The following is a 20,394-nucleotide window of genomic DNA, read 5'->3' on the forward strand; positions in this document are numbered from 1 at the left end:
GTGCGAGTGTGCAATTGGGCACTGCTCACACATTCTCAGTGTACAACAAAATTTAAACAAAATTTATGCAGCCCACAAAATAGATTTGATATAAACGTATTAAGCAATATTTAATATTAGACCTAATTTAATTAATTAGATCAATAATTTTGTTTCTGTACCATTTTGCATTGTAACTCAGTGAGTGACAGGTGTCCAGCCAATGATACGATAAGATTCACTGATGTTACGCAGCCAATCAAAGCATTGACAGTGCTGCATGTGCGCCCTGCTATAAGCGCTGTGCAGGTTAGCTCAGGAACGACTGGAAACGAAGGGGCAGCGTCACATCCACTCACCAAGCCAAAGTTAAAAAAATGCAGTTACTTTAAGACGGAATAGCTGTCGGAGTATATGCAAGCAGATGAACACGCAGTGAAACTGGGTGAGATTCTTTCATTTATGACAAAGTTCAAAGCAAGAGGCAGACAAAGCCATCAACATGGACAAAGTTTACAATCACATGAAAAATAAGGTAAAATGTAAGTCGATTTGTGCATACAGGTATACTAATGACATTAATATTTTAAAATTATGGATATTAATCATTAGATACTGTTACTTCTAGATAATTAATGGGTAGTACAGTTGAAACGCCAATAAAAAAAGTAATGAGATATTTTAAAGACCCAGAGGTACAGGAATTTATTCTGTATCACAAGCAGCAGCACACGTCATTGTGACAAATGTGAATGTTTTAATTCAACAAATTGCTAGTCTGAAAGGTGTATATGTGTCATTTCTTCTAGAAGAGGACCCTAAGCCAGGCCACAACTGGACCTCACTTGCAAAAACAGGACCCTCACATATAATACTACACATCTCGTGCAGAACAAGATGTTTGTCTTTTTCTTTTCAAGTGGGCCAAATCACTCATATTGAAAATAAAAAGATGAAAATTGCTGCCGGAATTTGATTCTGTTAGTAACCGTGTAACTTACTATGACCCAAGGTTCTGAACAAGTATGATACTTTGCGTGGCCACAGCGTGCACATCTGATGTTACTCACAGTGGTCCTCAGTGCACTCAGAAAGCTTGTGTGTATGCCCAGATGCATGAAAAATTAGAGGGAACATTGCTTGTCAGTATCCCTGCCTTGTGCCTCATGCCTGACGCAACTCCGGAAAAGAACAAGGTCCAACCCCTTTCAAACCGTTTGGTTCCTGAACCAAGGTTATACATGGAGGTAAGCCCCACCAGATGCAACTGGTATCGGTCCTCCTCCAACACAATCTCCGGTTCCTTCCCTGCGAGTGAGAACGAAGGATAAAAGCATTGTTCACACAGGTCAGACTTCTGCACCATCTCATTAGGGATCCTCCTCATTATGTTTGACATTGTACTGTAAATGTTAAGTGGACATTTGAAGTAGAATTTGAGGTTTCCTTAAGACAGGACAAATTAAATAAGTATAAAATATTTACTTATCAATTCAAATGCATAGGTTGAGAAGAAATCCAACATTATCATCGATGACAAAAGCAAAAAAAAATTCACAGATACTTAACTAATATTACATGGCTCTCTCCCGAGTGTTCCCTCATTTGTTTATAAACCAAGATACTCTGCTGTGTGTCAATGGAGGTTACTGACCGACGTGTTCCCAAATATTTTAAGAGGCCATCTTTTTACGTTATGTCAGACAGATCAAATTACTGGTCACGTCCTCAAATTCATAAGTGTTAGGCCTTCCACATAACTATTATTTAATTGTATTTTATCACATGATTATTTCATTAAAAACTTTTATTAAAAATAAACCACCACATTCCCCCCTTCCATGGCTTTTAAGCCTTGGACCCAAACTGGGAAATTTAATAAAACACAACAATTTTCAACAAAGGTGGCGCTTATTTATGGCTACTGTCTCACTATTCTTCACTGCAGATAGATAGATAGATAGATAGATAGATAGATAGATAGATAGATAGATAGATAGATACTTTATTAATCCCGGAGGAAATTGCATATATCCACTGCTCAGGCATTACATAACAAATAATACTGGATAAACACCAGGAGAAAAGGAAACACTGACATCACAGGACATACCACAAGACATACATTACACTAACAGACAGACACATGCAGCACTAACAGGACTTATATACTAAAATATAAACAGTATAAAATTTAAAAATATTACAGTATTAAAATATAAACAGTATAAAATAAAATCTAAACAGTATAAAATTGAATTAAAATATAAAACAGTATAAAAAATAAATAAATTATATATATATATATATATATATATATAACAGTATAAAATTAAATCCATTTTCAACCCCGTGCTGACCTCGCCACCTCCCCCCCGCTCCTCCTGAGAGAGTCATTGTACCCCCTGATAGCACGGGGCACGAAGGAGGACCTCAGCCTCTCTGTGGAGGCGCTATGTGACAGCAGTCTGTCGCTGGAGGTGCTTCTCTGCTGGGAGAAGGTGGTGTGTAGGGGGTGCCTGGTGTTGTTCATGATAGCCTTAATTTTAGACATGGTCCTGCTCTCCAGAAGCATATCCACAGAGTCCAGGCTCAGCCCGACCACTGAGCCCGCTCTCCGGATGAGTCTGTTCAGACGGTCCATATCTCTTTTCCTGCCCCCCCCCTAACACACAATGGTGTATGACAGCACACTGGAGACTACGGACTGATAGAACATGAAAAGGAGCTTAGGACAGATGTTGAAGGAGGCCAGCCTCCTTAGGAAGTACATCCTGCTCTGCCCCTTCTTGTACACACAGTTCGAGTTGAGTGACCAGTCCAGTCTGCTGTCTAGCTGCAGTCCCAGGTACTTATAGTTTTCTACCACCTCCACCTCACTGCCTTTGATGATCACCGGCTGTGGAGAGGGAGGTGCCCGCCAGAAATCCAGAACCATCTCCTTTGTCTTGGAGACGTTGAGCTGGAGCTGGTTCTGTTGGCACCACTCCACGAAGTCAGCCACCAATGCCCTGTACCCCCCCTCATCACCCTCCCGGATACATGCCACTATCGCGGTGTCATCAGAGTACTTCTGTATGTGGCATGTATCCGAGTTGTGCTTGAAGTCTGATGTGTAGAGGGTGAAGAGAATGGGGGATAGAACGGTCCCCTGTGGCGCCCCCGTGCTGCTGGTCACCATAGAAGACAAACAGTCCCCCATACGGACGTACTGGGGTCTGTCTGTTAGGTAGTCCGTAATCCAGCTCACAAGGTAGGGGTCCACAGCCATGGAGGTCAGTTTATCCTGCAGGAGCTGGGGCTGGATGGTGTTGAAGGCACTCGAAAAGTCGAAGAAGAGCACTCTGACGGCACAGCCCCCGGCGTCCAGGTAGGAGAGTATGCGGTGGAGGAGGTACAAGACAGTAAAATTATGCAAACAAACTCGCTCTGAGCAGAGGAAACTGCAGCCTGCTCGCGCATGCGCAGAAGAGATAAAGGCAAAAACCCCAAACCCCAAAGATTATGAATACATACACCAGTCTGCTTTTGGTGAGGGATCTTAGCTCTTGTCTTTGTCACAGCATCCACCACATGATCTGTGATGTTAGATGTTGTATTTGTTCATGGTATCTTTGACATTTCTACAGACCACGCCTTATGAAAATGCTACTCCTCATCCATTGCAATCTATTTATCTTACCCAAGGTCATCCAGGAGCAATCCTTATCTCCCTTCTAATTCTGCTCTCTGAATTATCAACATCATTACTGGAATTGAATGACTGGAAACTCTGTTGTATTATTATCACCATTATAGCCAGGAGGAGAAGGAGGGGAATTCCCCCCTTCCAGGGAATCCTTCCCCTGGCCATCATCCTTGTCAATGAGGTTTTCAAGTGGGGCTTTTGCACAATGTTTAAGTGATACCACGTAGGGGATCCTTTGACCTACACTGCAGTGGATGTGGCTCTTACCACCTCATATGGACCCTCACATCGGGGGATGTTCCACTTCCTTCTGAACACCTTTATATACACCAAGTCTCCCAGTGTCACTGAATTTGGTTCCTCCTCTTGTTCAACTTTTGTCTGCTATGAGATAACTCAAGCAGAGATGCTCCTGTGGATGTTAGTTGTCTGAAATACGACTTTGTCAAAATATCAAGAGGTCAGCTGAGCAGTTTTATCGGAGAAGGCATTGACCGGCTGGTTAAAACTTCATGCAGTGTTATTTTCAGGTCCCTATGAGCACTTGATCTATAGGCCATGAGAGCAAGTGACAGTGCATCCCCTCTTGGGATTGTCCACTCATCCTCCTGTTGTTCATCTACCTTGTCTCATTGCAAGAGTTACCCAGCTTGGAGGCTGCACATATATCATATGGGGAGCTGCAGATACTGAAGCACTTGGTGGTGGGGCAGCTGGTGCCATGACAGCTCGTATCTTCTTCTGTCCTTCAATAAGCTGCTGCTGCGTCAGTTTTCTCACAGCTTCTTCACCAGCCTGGTTTTGGTGAAGGATCTTAGCTCTTGTCTTTGTCACAGCATCCACCACATGATCTGTAAACTGATTAAATCAATCAATCAAGTTTTATTTATATAGCGCTTAATCATGGCAACAGACATTTCAAAGCACTTTAACAGACAGAGAATCCCAACTGGACCCTCCAGAGCAAGCATAAGCGACAGTGGCGGGGAAAAACTCCCTTGATGAGGAAGAAACTCTGGGCAGGACTCACACTCTTTTGGGCGGCCATCCGCCTTGACCGGTTGGGTGGAAAAGAAATAAAAGGGCATTGTATACAGTCCCACAGCATCATTCAGTCTGCTCTGAGCCGATGTTGGTAATCCATCAGCAATTATCTTCCTAAGAGCAATATTGTGGAAAATGTCTTGATCTGGTCATGCACCAGTTTGTCTGATCCACTCTTTTTAAGTGTTGTGCACATAGGCCTGAGGGCTTTCAGTGTCTTTGGTTGAAGAAATTATGATGTTGTCAGGTCGGATTCTGGCAAGATATTGCTGTCTCAATGTTGTCCACAGCACATTGAGATATCTGTTGAAAATGTCTCCATCATGTACTTGAGTTCCCACATACTGCTCAAGTCCAGCACCTCTTAGAATTTCTTCCATGTCATTTATTCCCACTGTTTGTCCCCACATGGCTTTAGGATCTCCCATTGCCAAGATTGTAGCAATTGTTTCCTCTTCAAAAGCAGAAATCCATTTTCCTGCTCCCTCATGGATGCAGGGAAGTCTTTGTATTAACCCTTCCAAGTCCATTGTAGCCTAGGGAACATATTGCAGATTTTATCCTTAGGCGAGCAGGGCGTACTCTCCCTCCTGCACTGCTGTTGTAACAGATGGTCCACACATCACAAATGTGATTTCACCATTCAGTTGTCCTATTCCTTCACAATTTCTTTACCACTAAATGGTAAGGAAGTTCTTGGTCTTGGCGTTGACATGTGTTCTGGAATACTTGGAGGTTCAAACCTCCTATTTCATCGTGGTGCCTGAGAATAATCTTTCCCATACGAGGCCCCATGACTTATTTTGATCTTGCCCCTTGACCTACTCCTGCTTGCCTGGTTGTTGGCGGAGGGAGTTCAGAATACCCCAATATCATATAGTCCGATGTCTCTTCTTCATCTGCCCCTTCATAGCTTTTTGTTGCTTCATATTCTTCTTCCTGTTCTTCTTCATCGGTCTCCACCTAATGCCTCAGCCTTCCGAACACTCCATTTAACTTTAGTGCTGAATCCACTTGTGCGTCTGCCCTTCTGCCAAGGCAAAGGTATGTCATCCTCTCATTCTGTTTAAAAATGTTTATTTGTCAATTCAAATGCATTGGTTGAGAAGAAATCCAACATTATCATCGATGATACAAGCAAAATTTTTTTTAACAAATACTAATATTACGTGGCCCACATGTTGAACTGAACACTGAACACTCTCCCAAGTGTTCCGTCATTTATTTATAAACCAAGATACTCTGCTGTGTGTCAATGGGCGGTTACTGACCGGCAAGTGTTATCGAATATTTTTCCTTAATAGGCCATCTTTTTACACGTTATGTAAGACAGATCAAATCATTGGTCACGTCTCCTTCAAAAGTGTTAGGCCTTCCACATAACTATTATTTAGTTATATTATTTTATCACATGATTATTTTATTAAACATTATTAAACATTTATTAAATATAAACCACCACACGTTTGACTTTTCAGTTGTTTTATCGCCAACATAACACTCTTGTCACTCACATAAATGTGCTCTCATCAAGTTCTGTTAAATAAGGAAATCTATTTAAATGTTTTAATGTTATGCAAATAAAACAGTAAATTGGCATATGCACGTTGAGGAGAAGAATATTCATACCATTGGGTAAACCTATATTTTATAGAAACTGAAAACAAGAGCTGACATCTAGTTCTTTTGCATGGTTTCCTTGATACAGTAATAGTCAAAACTTCTTTAGTTCTCACATCAATAGCTGTGACATTGTACTGCTTATAACCGCTTTACGACTTTCCAAGTATCATTTTCTGTGTTTTAGTCACATGATACACACAGGAGTTATTAATTGATAAAAAGAAAAAGAAATTAACAAGAGACTGAATAAAACAAAAGTGGTCTCATATTTTATGTTAAATTATTCTCTTCCCATTGGTTATCATTTTGGTGGAATACAGAGTTATATTTAGCCTCCGCTGAAGCATTAATATATATCCAAGTTTCAGGAAGAGACCCAAACCTCCACATTAAAAATGTAGTTTGAAGCATCACACATTATCTGGACAAATGTTAGTTTATCTGTGATGCAGTTTTTAACTATTTTAAATAGTCAAAATGAACCAGGTCTGTATTTGAAGTACATAAGTTAAAAAAAGGCTTGGTGGCATTTTTATGTTTTTATGAGCAATAGGGACTTAGATAAACGAAATTTATTGTCAGTTATGGAGTGCACCATGACAGCGGAGGTCAATCGCAATCGTAGACATCACGGTGAATCCACATCAATGCATATAAAGCAAGCAACAAGGTAACGAGCCGTCATTTTCACTATTATTTATCAGGATATGGCCTAAAATCATGTCATCTTCATCAGATACTGAGGACAAGTTCCCTGTGAACCCACCTGGAGGGGGGGGTAATTATCCCGGATAATAATCACCCTATGCATGTGGAGGATGAGAGTCTGGACATCTCATCCCAGGTGGCTTCATCTGAATCATATTCTGACAGAGATATCCAATCAATGATAACGTCCCATTTTGGTTTATTGTGTGTATGGAAAAGTTAATCACGCTACCGATGCTAAAGCGCTAGCCTGTCAAAGGGATTTTCCATATTATGTTAGCATTGAGCTAACCGCCATTCGTTACTGTTGGACTGTGTGGAATTAATAACAACTCTATATATCTTGTATTTACTAATGTGTAAGGATCAGGGCCTGACATGCTGTTTTTGTATGTTTTATTTCAGTTTCACAGATCTTCTCAGTAAAATGACCTGTCTATCACTTTTGATATCGTTTACTTTTCGTGAGTGCCATAATCGCGTGATAATCTGGTCATAAAAACAGATTTTCAATACTTCCAGTAGCTCCAGACATGATTTAATTATCCACTAGACCTTGGGAATTCTGAATAAATACTATGGGTTGTCCGAAAATGATCTTACCTTTATATCTCTGGAAATCATCTAGGTGCTCATGACAGATTCTCGGATCTTTGGTAATTTTGACCCTGTTTATCCTTGCTGTCCATTTCCTTCCTAGCTTCACAGAAGGTATTCTGCAGAAGGATAGGTCCTTGTCTTTGTGTTTATGTCCTGTTGTGTTAGAACAACAGTTCACCTCACAGGTAACCATGTTCTTTACCGGGTTTATGGCTTTATTGATCATATTGTGTTCTAATGGCTGCCCTGATTGATAAAGTGAAGTATGTCGCCAATGACGTATGACCCCCAGGTGACCACTGCTGCAGCGCAGATTTTAAGGTTTTCTGACCAAAGATGCCAGAATTAAAAAAAAAATTGTTTTCTTCTATTTTTCATATGATGAACAGCATATATGTCACTTAAAAATGAGTTTACTGTCCCTTTAAACATGGGTCAGTCTATATGCACCTTGATGGGATTGTGTGTACCATCTGTGCAGCCACTTACATTGAGAAATCCTAAAATAAATTAAAGTTACTCATCAAATTCTGAAGTTGCAGCACAATGTTATTAAGAGAATATCATTTCCAATGAATTTATCAGATTTCTACATCATTCACCTGTAATCCTGTGGAGCTCCTCCTTGATGATTCTGGCAGGTTTATTTCCAGTAAAATAGAAAAACTGGGGTAAAAGTTGCAAGGTGAAGGGGCACTGAGCATCTCCCATTGTATAGAAAAACTACCGTTTGCAAATAAAAAATAAAAACTGAACGCAGCGCAGCTATAGATGTGAGGATGGATCAGGTCGTGAACCGATGCCGATCATAAAGAGAACTGTCTGGATATGACGGGACGTCTGAACGTGATACAAAAATATTTCATTCTCTGTGAATTAATGCTGAAACTCCATTTATGGGATCCTTGTCAAATGGACAAGCCATGTTTGCCTATAAAATACGAAGTTATTTATAAAACCGACATTCGGTAAAACTCTTTGTCCGAAAGAACCAGGAAATTGAATTGCACGAGCAGCTGTGAAAGGGGTCGGAGACAGAGGACACCCTGGGTTTGTGGAATTAAGGGGCGGCAATGACTCAGTCGTAGAGCGCGTGGTAGAGCGGGTCATCCTATGATTCAAGAATGGCGGTTCGATTCCCGCCGCCCAAAAACACCCAGAGTGTGAGCTGACAGTGGGAGGTGTCTCCGGAGCACTGCCAAGGCGCCCTTGAGCAAGGCGCCGCACCCCTTTCACAAATTGCTCATTTCGGCCGCACCATGAAGGAGCTGCCCGCCACTCTACCTCCCCCTGCATGCCTACAGACACCCTTGTATGTGTGTGTGTGTGTGTGTGTGTGTGTTCTACAGGAGCCTGTACAAACTAATATGTAGGAATGAATGCATTTCATCCACTAACTATAGTGTGCTTTCTTAATTTCTCTTAGGGGATCAAATCAGTAAATAATTTTTTTTTTCATTAAAAATTAAAACCTGCTCCAACCAGTTTAGCTTCAGAGAGTCTGTTTCTACGGCAACAAACCCAGAGGTTCAGTTTACCTCGCTTCATGAAACAGGTTAGGGTTACTCCTCTGACTCTGGGTTAAGTTACCTCCCTTTCTGAAACCGGAAACCCTGGTTTTCCCTGATTTGAGGGTTAACTTACCCAGGTTTTCCACTAAACTTGCTTTGTGTAACGGGCCCTGTGAGTGTGACTGGCTTACTCGCAGACACTTTTCTGTCCTCTTTTGTTGCTTCACTTGCACTCAGAAGTCAGAGATACTGTATGCAGTTACAGGCAAACCTTGGTTTCCGACCACAATTCGTTCAGAAGTCTGTTCGAATACCGATTTGTTCGAATTCCAAATACATTTTTCCCATTACAAATACAAATAATGTAAACGGTCTTAATCCGTTCCAAGACGCTAGAAAACTACCTTTTGTCAACATACTATTCATCCATTTTCTGCCACTGTATCCACGTACTATGTTATTTCATAATGTCATTTGTATATATAATTGTATAGTAATGAAACATCAGACAACTGTAAAAGAAAGAAGCAAACACGAGAAAGAAAGAAAGATTTTTTTTTTTCAAAAACACTTTAATCACATTCAGACATTTTACAATTTTACATTAGATGAAAGCACTAAAGTGCTTCAGAAGAAGAAAAAGATTTTTTGCAAAAACACTTCAATCACATTCAGAACATTTAGAACATTTTACAATTTTTCATTAGATGAAACTTCAAAAACACTAAACACCAATAAACAAAAGGAAATACAATATAAATATTAGTGCATTATAACAGGAAGTTTGCAAAAGTGAGGTGGTGATCAACTAAAGTGCATAGGACATTTTTGTAACACCAGATGTTCCTAAAGTTATTTAAGTCTTTTGTCATTTTATAGAAACCCAATTCTAGTTTTAAGCGACATCTGATGTTACAGCAAAAAACAGTAGCTGCTTCTTGAACAGTATTGTTTTCAATTCTCCTCTTCCTGGTCACATAAATTGCAAGTTTTCCCTCTCCAGAGATAAAATTTAAAAGCTGCCACTTTCTCTGATTCGATTTATTGTACCCAGCACCGTAGATGAATTTCCTGTTACTAAAATGTTCACTGAACAAATTAAAAACATTCGTTAGAAGAGTGAAGAGCACTGCAAGTCTCCCACACTCACTGAAAGCATGAAAGACTTGTTTCACGAAGGGGACAGAAGGGACACTGGCTGGACACTGCAGGGGTAAAAACAGAGATAAAAGCATTGGAACCGATGGCACCATGTAAAATCCTCCACTGGAGGTCGTCTGTTTTTTTCTTGAGGGGAGGTTTGTACAGAAGTCTACACTGTGGGTCAGGTCCATTTCCCGTCATCCTGTTGGCCCAGGTAGTAGGTGCTCTGTCACACAGGTTTTTCTTGTTGATTACTTTTACACATTGTTTGTACAGTATTTTTTGTTGGCCGTGTGCAGGCTGATTTGTCGTTCATCTCCGAGGAGAGGACCCTCCAGTTCTCCAAACAGGAGACTGATGTGTACCTCAGGGAAAGGATCTTTGCTGTCCAGCACAGTCGCTGTACTATAGTCCAGGAGGAGGCTTCTCTCCTTCCCGGAGAGTCTTTACGTCCACAGTTGTAGCACCCTCTGAGCCACCCTGGTGGACTGGATGTTCAGCAGGGAGCTCACAGCCTGGGCATCCGCCAACGCCGGCCCGGCGTTGTCCACCAGCTGCTGGAGGGTCATGGTCCCGGTTCTGCAAAGCGCTGCAGACAGCCCAGGTGTGGCTCCACTGCAGACATCCAGCCTGGCTCCATGCACTAGTGGTTCCTTCAGTAACCAGAACAGAGAGTCAGAGCTTTTTCCTGGGCTGCTTTTAAATAGGGCCCATGACTTAAAAACACCATGATAAAACGGAGGCAAACCATTTAACTTTAGAAACTTAGAGTCCATTAAAAACAGTGCAGCATCCAGGTCCAAGTTACTCACACGTTTGAATATGCAGCTGGCCACCTCTCTCCACGTCAGATCTGCTGGTGCGGTCAGAAACCGCTGGATGAACTGTAATCTGAACGTGGCTGTATGCTGAAGAGGAATTGCCCTTGAAATGGGTGTTTCAAAAAGACAAAGACCCAAAATACACCAGCAAGTGAGCAAAATCATGGTTCCAGACAAACAAAATTCAAGAAATGGTGTGGCCAACACAATCCCGGGACCTAAATCCCATAGAAAACTTGTGGGCTGTCATAAAAAAATGTTCATGTATCCTGGGCTGTCAGAATTTGATCGACTCCATGCACTACAGATGTGAAGCAGATATCAGAAACCATGGTTACGCAACTAAATGTTAGTTTATGATACTCAGGAAAGTTAACCTTCAAGCATTTCTTAGTTTATACAGTACATTTTTGAGTATTTAAATAAAGATGTCAAAGCATATTTCTTGACTTATTGTAAAATCCAAATTCAGTTACTTTTTACACTTTTCTTGCTTTGAAATAGCATGTGCAGTGTGCCCAATACATTTGTGTGCATTAACTCTAATGCATTTATTTATTTGAAGAATTTTGAGATTTGCTCTCCTTTTTTAAACACACTGCTATTATAATCATCACTGTAGGTTGGGACAGTTTGACCAAAAGTCAGTGGAAAAACTTCAATCATATGGTACTAACTGGAAATGCTTTGCCCCAGAGGCCTCCATGGGTCTCCATGTATACAGTATATCTACACATACTGTATCTAAGAGCAAGATGACAGGAAGACCCAAAACCTCTCTTGAGCACTGGAATTCAGTGATTGTAAAGTAACACTTAAAAACGTGTTTTTTGTAGACAGCTTCATTACATTGGCTAGTATTTTCGTAGGGACGGTTACAGGGTCACATTTCCATGAAATTTGCAAACCTCTAAACCCACTGCAAATGCAACAATTTTTTACAGATGGGATCATCTTTACAGCACTAATATCCCTTTCCCTATAGTCTTGCAGAGCTAAAGAGTCCAAGGCTTGACCCAAAGATCCCTTCAGATGTTCCCTTCCAGATGCTGGACTGGAACAGTGGTTTGAGTTCAGAGAAGATCAGCTACAACCCCTGGAGCCTACGCTGCCACAAACAACAGCTCAGCCGCATGAGGTCCGAATCCAAAGACCGCAAGCTCTTCAGTATCCTTCTTCAGCTAGACTCAAGTCATTTACCAAAACCTAATATCTGGCTGTTACAATATATTTTATTACAGCTCTAAAAGAATCATGATAAATATTCAATATTGCACACAGGTGGCTGCTGTAAATGCTCCAGAATGTAAATGTCAGTGAGCCTCTGAGGAGTGTAGTATCTGCCGGGTCTTGAGTTGTATTTTTATCATCTTCAGAGACAGTTTAGTGCTGCTGTCTGGAAATCAAAATTTTTTTACAAAACCACAGCAACTTCCAAGGACAACTGTATTTAGTTACTGCACATCCACTGGTATCTGTCAGGAAGGTCTCTTACAAGAAACATTCAGATTATTGAATTAACAGCATCCTCCTTTTAAAACTAAGGATGTGCTGCATATTTTAGTGGATGGACCACTGCATCAAATCTAATTTTTCTTTGAACTTTTATGTTGCTTCCTGGCAGAAAATGTTTATTTGAAACAGGTTCATGTTACATCTAAATAGACAGGTCGATTGACAGATAGACTTAATCTTTCACAGGAATTTCCTTTGGAACAGTAGTATTAGTGCAGCAGTTACACACAGACATTAGTTAAAAGAATCCAGAATGAATGCAATGGAAATAAATAATATGTTACAATTAAAAAGTTAATGAAAATGAAATGAAGTAATGAACTATAATCAAGAATTACAACCAACATTCACAGGTAGATACAGATATATGTGAGTATGTGTAAAAAGTAACCCGGATAAGAATTAGTTCCTTTCATTCAAAAATTACGGCTCTTTTTTTAAAATTGATTTTCTGTTACTGAAGGCCCAGAACTACATTTTTTAGCTGCATAATGTACAATCAACAACACCAATTGTGGTTGGGCAATAATTGAAACCCAATATTTGGTGATCAAAGCTGTGCTATCAAAGTTACCATCTAGCTGGTATAGTTTAATGAATTAAAGGTGTCATAGACAGGGATTGTCTGCTCATCCTACCTCTGCGTGTTTACAAATACTCATTGTTTGCTACTGGAAAATATGTGTTTCAACAGTAAATTCCTCCAAACACGGATTGAAATGCAAATGTAAAATGTATACGTGTAGATTGTTGCTGCTATTTTAACATGCTGATAGAAAAAAAGTGGAATAATGAACTTCAGACAAATATATTTACCTCAGCACTTCAGCTTCATACTTATATGTTACCCAGACTATTTGTACAATTTATTTGCATAAAAGCCAAGTTAAAAATAACTTTGATTCAAGAATGTAACAAAAGAATCTTCCTCAGCCATTTGTGCTCCTTAACTGCAGCATTTTAACCAGAGTTTCTGCTGTTGGAGAACGTGGTTCACCATTTCTCTTACCCTTGCATCCTGGACCTGAAAATGGGCACCAGGCAGCATGGAGATGATGCCTCTGAAGAGAAGGCGGCCCGGCAGATGAAGAAATGTGAGCAAAGCACTTCAGCAACGTTGGGAGTCAGACTGTGTGGCATGCAGGTACAGCAAACACCACTGCAGCTGTCCTGAATGATGGAGATGTAATGCTGTCTGGTTTATTTTTAGAACTATCAGTATCATTATGGAGTATGAACTAACATTAGTATTGTTTGTCAATATTAAATTCTCAAGCACTGAAATCCAGCAGTTAAGATTTCCATTTTTAGAAACTAAAATAACACACAAATTTTATATAGTGTATTGCAGAATGCCTTAAACCAGATGATCTTTGTAAATTGCTAATGAAAGAACGTCTATCCCTGCAGGTGTACCAGCTGAATACTGGTCACTACCTTTGCAGGAACAAGTACTATGGCCGTGGCTTGTCGATTGATGGATTCCACCAGGCCCTGTACCAATTCATGCATAACGGCACAGGGCTGAGGCAGGACCTCTTTGAACCAATTCTGAATAAGCTGCGCAGCCTGAAGGCTGTACTGGAGAGGCAGGCTTCCTATCGCTTCTATTCCTCTTCACTGCTCATTATATATGAGGGACAGGTGAGCCTGGCTTAAAACACCCACATCCAAAAAGTGAGTAGAAATAGTCATTCAGTCATTATTGTTGTACACAATAAATGGTGAGCTGAAAGGTCAGGGTCATGGCAGTCCTTTCTGGAAAACATCAACTTGGGTTTTCTCCAGAAGTGTTTGACGTTTGCAGGGTCTACAAGACAGATTTTCATGCAACTTGTAATGTTGATCAGGAGACAACTCATAAAATTTTAATACAATTCACAATAGGCATATATACCCAGGTTTTATTTCGATTCCCATTCCACATCTAGTAGACAGTGTGATAAGTGTGTGATCCACAATGCTGTGTGGTGTTGTCTGTTGTTCTTCCAGCTGGTTTGTCAGCAAGAAAAGCAGCTCAAATCAAAAACTCAGCAGAAACAAAAATACCTATCTGTCTTCACCCTTGTGTCATTGCTCCACCTTATCTCTCGATACCATTCCAGTAGTTTTGTGTGTAATATTCAACAAACCAAAACAAGCAGTGACCAGGTAACTGACCAGATGACTTCCTAGCAGAAGGTGAGGGTTGGTGTTTGTTGGCTTGTACTGATAGTTCGCTTCCGTCTGCAGGAACCTGAGGGCCCTTCAGTCCTCAGCTCGGGGCAGCATGGACTCACACAACAGAAGACTCTTGTGGTCCCAGCAGAGACCCACACTCATCCAGCCCCAGGTGGTCACTGTGAAATGAACTTGATCCACAACTCAGACCCAGGGTCTTTGTCCTCTCAGGGACCCTCCCTTCAGGCTCCCATGCTAACCCCATCTGTTAAGTCAGACTGCCATTCCTTTCTCCCACATCTTTCCTCACTTCACCCCCATGGGGAGCCCTCCTCCCACGCTCCCAACTTAATCTCCTTCCCTCCTCCCTCCTCCCCCCACACTCAACGGCCACCCCTTGTGGACGTGCGTATGATCGACTTTGCCCACGCCACCTTCAAGGGATTCCGTGGCGACACAGCAGTGCACGATGGGCCAGACCGGGGATACGTATTTGGACTGGAGAGCCTGGTCAACATCCTAGAGAGCCTGCGAGATGACAACCTGTCGTAGCTCCAACAAACACATTCACACTTAACTTTATATGCACTGGTTCTGGTCATACAATAGATGCAAGCTGTACAGCTGTGTTGTCAACAACTAAGATGGTTCGGCTGTAAATATGGGACATTGGTCTTTGCAGCAAACCCCTGGATGCAGTTGAGTAGTTACCTTAGCAAAACCCAGGAGGTGAGACAGGGGAGTCGACATTTGCTTCAACTTCTACATTAAATTTGTCTGTCTCAGGGTCTTCTCAACACAGTTTTACTTTTCTAGAAACCATAATGCATTCCTTACCCTTAAACCCACACCTCAACCACCACATCAATATCAGTCATCTCCATTTATTTCTTTTCCACACACTGTCTGAAATTGGATGTTTGAGTTTCACTGTGCATGACAGCATCGCAATCCCTCTTCATCCAGTATTGAGGACATGAAACACAGCCATCTAGTATGAACCATTCTGCACTCAGCATGGTGAAGCTCAAACAGCATAAAAAGTAACAAGAGAATTGGAGAACTGGAAGACCAAGATCATTCAGAATGTCCTCACTCTGGTCCAAAAGTAATATTGGTCCTCACTAAGATAGAGACATACGCACACACAAGCACACACAAGCACACGCACACACACACACACACACACACACACACACACACACACACACACACACACACACACACACACACACATTCAAGGAACAGTTGTGAGTGAAGATGTTTGACATCAACAGGACAGAACATTCTTCTGAATACCCAGACACTAATTAAGGAAGTTAATCATTGCTCCCTTTCTCCTTCATTCATAGGTTAAAGATAAAATGCGAAATATTGAAAGGCTGTTTTGGGACCTAGTCCAAAAAATGTTAGTACTCAAATGTTATTGTCACATTCCCTGCTTGCTCTTTTGAGATTGTGATAGTTCTCAACAAATCTCATGAAATGACACAAATCAACAAATTGATTTTACTGTAATGCGTGTATATCTAGAAGTTCAAATCTGCCTCCTCTAGAATCACGCAACAACATAACACAAACTTCAGCAGTGTCTTGGTAACATGTTCCATCAACACTGTGGTCATACGCAGTCTGTGTTTTTTAACTTAGTCCTACAAACGCAATATATATAATGTCAATCCACTGCTGAAAAGGATCCATGAAAAAAGCCATAATTCCATTTTGAATTTCTCTTCTGTAAGAAGTGGAGTTTTAATTTTATTTATGTTTTTGGAATATTAAAGTTCTATTTATATCTATACCTATTTTAAGGGTAATTAATAGACAGGTACATACAGTAATTTAGAGAAAGATGACCAGACACTGTAAATATCAAAGCAGTGAGTAGCTGGTGTTTTGTGTTTCCTATTATTGACATCAGTAATGAGTTTTGATCTCTAAAGCATTAATAAAAAGTGCTCAGGAAAACAAACAAACATGCAATATAGTAACAAAAACAAAACTCTAGAGCAAGCTGTGGAATGGAACCTGTGTGCAATGGTTTGGTCAGGTTTAGAAGAAAATCAGGATGAACAGAAGGCACTGAAACTGTGAACCACAGGGGATGCTCTGAGAGGTGTACTCACTGTTGATTTGAGTCTTATCATGCATTTTGTTGGCAATAGGAAAACAAGAATTTCAAAAAGCAAAAAATATCTCCGTGTGTGTGTGTGTGTGTGTGTGTGTGTGTGTCTGTCTGTCTGTCTATATGCATACACACACACACACACACACACACATTTATATTGTACATGTATATTTAGGTACATTTCAATGTTGAAGAAGAAAAAATATATTTCAGACAGGATTTGGATTTGATTTTAAGTGGAATCATGAACTACGATAACAGAATTATGTGACGTGATGAATTTGAAATGATTGATTCCTACAAATTTTTTAAAGATCTCGTGTATGACACTAGAAAAATTAAACACTCCAGTTGCGTAAGCAGAAGTAACATCATTTGATGCAGTTTTTGAAGACATCACCAATTAGCGCATCTGATTGGTCATGATAAAACAGTATGAGCCAATCAGATTTCATCATATAGGCATCCTACAATGACTTCCGAAGGCTGGTTCTTATGCAGCACTGCCCCCTGCAGGTCGACAATAGGAACTCAGGAGCTGAAATAAAAGAATTGTGAATATTTTATTTTTGGTTTATGGAAGTGATTTATTTATGTATTTTATTTATTGGAGCTTTAGGTTACATCAAAGGCATGATGTAAGAGGATCACATACGATTATTTGATCTAACTCAAGTCAGTTTTATTTGCTGTAGAATAAACTACATGGTGTTTATTTAATCAAGTAATTGCAGCACAGTCAGACATCAGCCAGCTCACTGAACCAAACCCTTTGGTGTCCTGTAGAAATGCTGGTCAGGTGAGAACTTCTGTTAAACAGGTGTATGTATTTCAGACTGATATAGACATGCTCTTTTTATTTTTGATTTATTTCATTTCACATTAAATGATCTGGTTAGAAGCACACTGAGATCCTGTTTGGGTCAGTTTCAACAGAGTGTCAAACAATGTGTGTCTTATTAAATCAGTCAGCTTTTACTCATAAAGCATTTAATCATATACATTTTAAAGCACTTTCACAGACAGAGGAACTCGACAGAACCCTCCAGAGCAAGCATAAGGGACAGCGTCAGGGCTCCAGGCGGGAGTTTTGTGTGCGTGTGCGTGCGCTATGTAACAGTGCAAATATCTATGCAGTGTATAAATTAGTAATTTGAGCTGGAGTGAGAAAGTGTCAAACTAAGGGCAAGCAGATTAAGAAGAAAAACCGACTGGAGTGGACAGTGACCAATGCAACACGAACAGTTTTCAGCTCTGATCAAATGCACCGCATACGTGCAACAAAACAAAACAAGAAACAAGTTCACCAAGTAACCTTATATAGACCAAAATAGAGGCAAGCTGAAGAAAACCTAAGGAAAGCCATGTGAGCTACAATGAAGCCACGCACAGAGAGATCAGACAATGTCTGTGTTTGTGTGACAATAGGGTAACGACAGCTCTGGCTGCAGTAATGTGTCTCTGTAGGGATGGGCAGGTGCTGTGTGTGACTGGCCAATAACAGAGCATAACAACAGTCAGTTATGAAGAATTTCCCTCTGCACGAGTATGAATATTGACAAGTTCTACTCGTATCATGCTTGCACTCGTCAAAAATGCTTTATCCATACTGGGTACTTGTCTGAAATGAGTACCCGGCTCAACCCCAGTTGATATGCAAGCTGCATTTGGGAGCAGATTTAATGAGTTCATCAGTGCAAAAAACATGATTCATTAATATAGTCGCGGAAGTTAAACTCAAAGCACCAAATATCGTACCACAGAGTAGTCATGTGGTATCATTCCCTCCAGGATGCGCTGCATGGAAAATAAACATTTAATCATGAATGCTCCTTATGTATTTGTTGCCGATTTTGATACTAGGCTAATATAGTTAACACAGTATTATTGCCAATACCAAAAACTGCCTCTGAATTAAAACTTGATAGGAGTCAGATTTTAAGACTAGAAATGGTGGTTACAGGGGCCTGACTGAAGTTAGGGAGGTCTGCTTTCTCCTGAGTGTCATTAATGATTTCTTTCTGCAGTGGGACGAAATATCTTACTTTAAAATTGGTACTATGTTAATACAGTATTCTAACATTTTGACTATCTTCCAAAATACATTTTATGATGGTTAGCAACAAATGTTATTCTGTCAGTATGTTTACTTCTGAGTAGACAAACTGGCACACTTACCACACTGGCCAGGCAGACTGCCACCATTTTAACCATTAAATCAAAAATGCAGTCTTTTGCTCATTAATCTAGGACCTGAATTCTTTATAATTCTTATTCTTCTTTTCCTTTCGGCTTCTCCCTTCAGGGGTCATCACAGCGAATCAGTTGCCCCCATCTAACGCTGTCTTCTGCATCCTCTTCTCTCACACCAACTACCTTCATGTCATCTTTCCACCCCTCATCCACCCATCCGCTGTGGACCATCTGCTGTGGACCTGCACCTCCCATCCACCAGTATCACCCCCCACCTAACCATCGACTGGGGTCCTGCTGCCTGTTTTCCTTGGTGTCATCTTACTTTTCCACCCCTCATCCGCCCAGCCGCCGTGGACCTTCCTCTGTGGACCTGCACCTCCGAGCCCACCAGTATCACCCCCATCTCTCCATGTGCTGTGCACCTTATCCTCCAAGCCCACCAGTACCACCCCTCAACTATCCATCGGCTGGGGTCCTGCTTCCTTTCTTCCTCCGTGCCGCCATACAGTCATCCACACAGCTGTAATTGTGCCTTGACTTTAGCAACCTTAACCATATTGATTCTGCCTCTATCTGGCCTATCTGTCACTCTCTCTCTGTCACTCTCTCTCTGTCTCTCTCTCTCTGTCTCTCTCTCTCTGATGCTGTTCTTGTCTTCCTTTGATTTCTTTTCCACCCAACCGGTCGAGGCGGATGGCCGCCCAAAAGAGTCTGGGTCCTGCCCGGAGTTTCTTCCTCATGGAGGGAGTTTTTCCCCGCCACTGTCGCTTATGCTTGCTCTGGAGGGTTCAGTTGGGTTTCTCTGTCTGTTAAAGCGCTTTGAAATGTCTGCTGTCACGGTTAAGCGCTATATAAATAAAACTTGATTGAAACTTGATTGATCTTTCACTACATCCATAAACCTTCTCTTTGGTCTTCATCTAGACCTCCTGCCTGGCAGTTCAAAACTCAGCATCCTTCTACCAATATATTCACTATCTCTCCTGTGGACATGTCCAAACCATCTCAGTCTGGCCTCTCTGAATTTATCTCCAAAACCTCGAACATGTGCTGTGCCTCTGATGTACTCATTCCTGATCCTATCCATCCTGGTCACTCCCAAAGAGAACCTCAGCATCTTCATCTCTACTACCTCCAGCTCTGTCTTCTGTCTTTTATTCAGTGACACTGTCTCTAGACCAAACTACATCGCTGGTCTCACCACAGTATTGTACACCTTTCCTTTCATTTTAGCTGAAACTCTTCTATCACACATCACACCTGACATTTTTTTCCAAC

The 20,394-nt window shown here is 41.0% G+C and overlaps 1 protein-coding gene across 4 annotated transcripts in view; it reads left to right on the forward strand.

Moving 5' to 3' along the window:
* ip6k1 (inositol hexakisphosphate kinase 1) overlaps positions 1-20,147 on the forward strand; it is a 67,892-nt gene extending 47,745 nt beyond the window's left edge. For 3 of the 4 annotated variants that reach the window (XM_068314952.1, XM_068314954.1, XM_068314953.1), the window contains 4 exons: positions 12,103-12,284; positions 13,601-13,776; positions 14,043-14,276; positions 14,865-17,977. In XM_068314952.1, the coding sequence (XP_068171053.1) occupies positions 12,103-12,284; positions 13,601-13,776; positions 14,043-14,276; positions 14,865-15,344 (1,072 nt within the window). In that variant the 3' untranslated portion in view covers positions 15,345-17,977. Of the gene's footprint in view, positions 1-12,102; positions 12,285-13,600; positions 13,777-14,042; positions 14,277-14,864; positions 17,978-19,225 lie in introns of those variants that run through there. The other variant, XM_068314956.1, reaches the window with a different exon arrangement.
* The last annotated feature ends 247 nt before the right edge of the window (positions 20,148-20,394 follow it).

Source organism: Antennarius striatus, chromosome 5 (genome assembly GCF_040054535.1).
Source record: "Antennarius striatus isolate MH-2024 chromosome 5, ASM4005453v1, whole genome shotgun sequence".
Lineage (NCBI taxonomy): Eukaryota > Metazoa > Chordata > Actinopteri > Lophiiformes > Antennariidae > Antennarius > Antennarius striatus.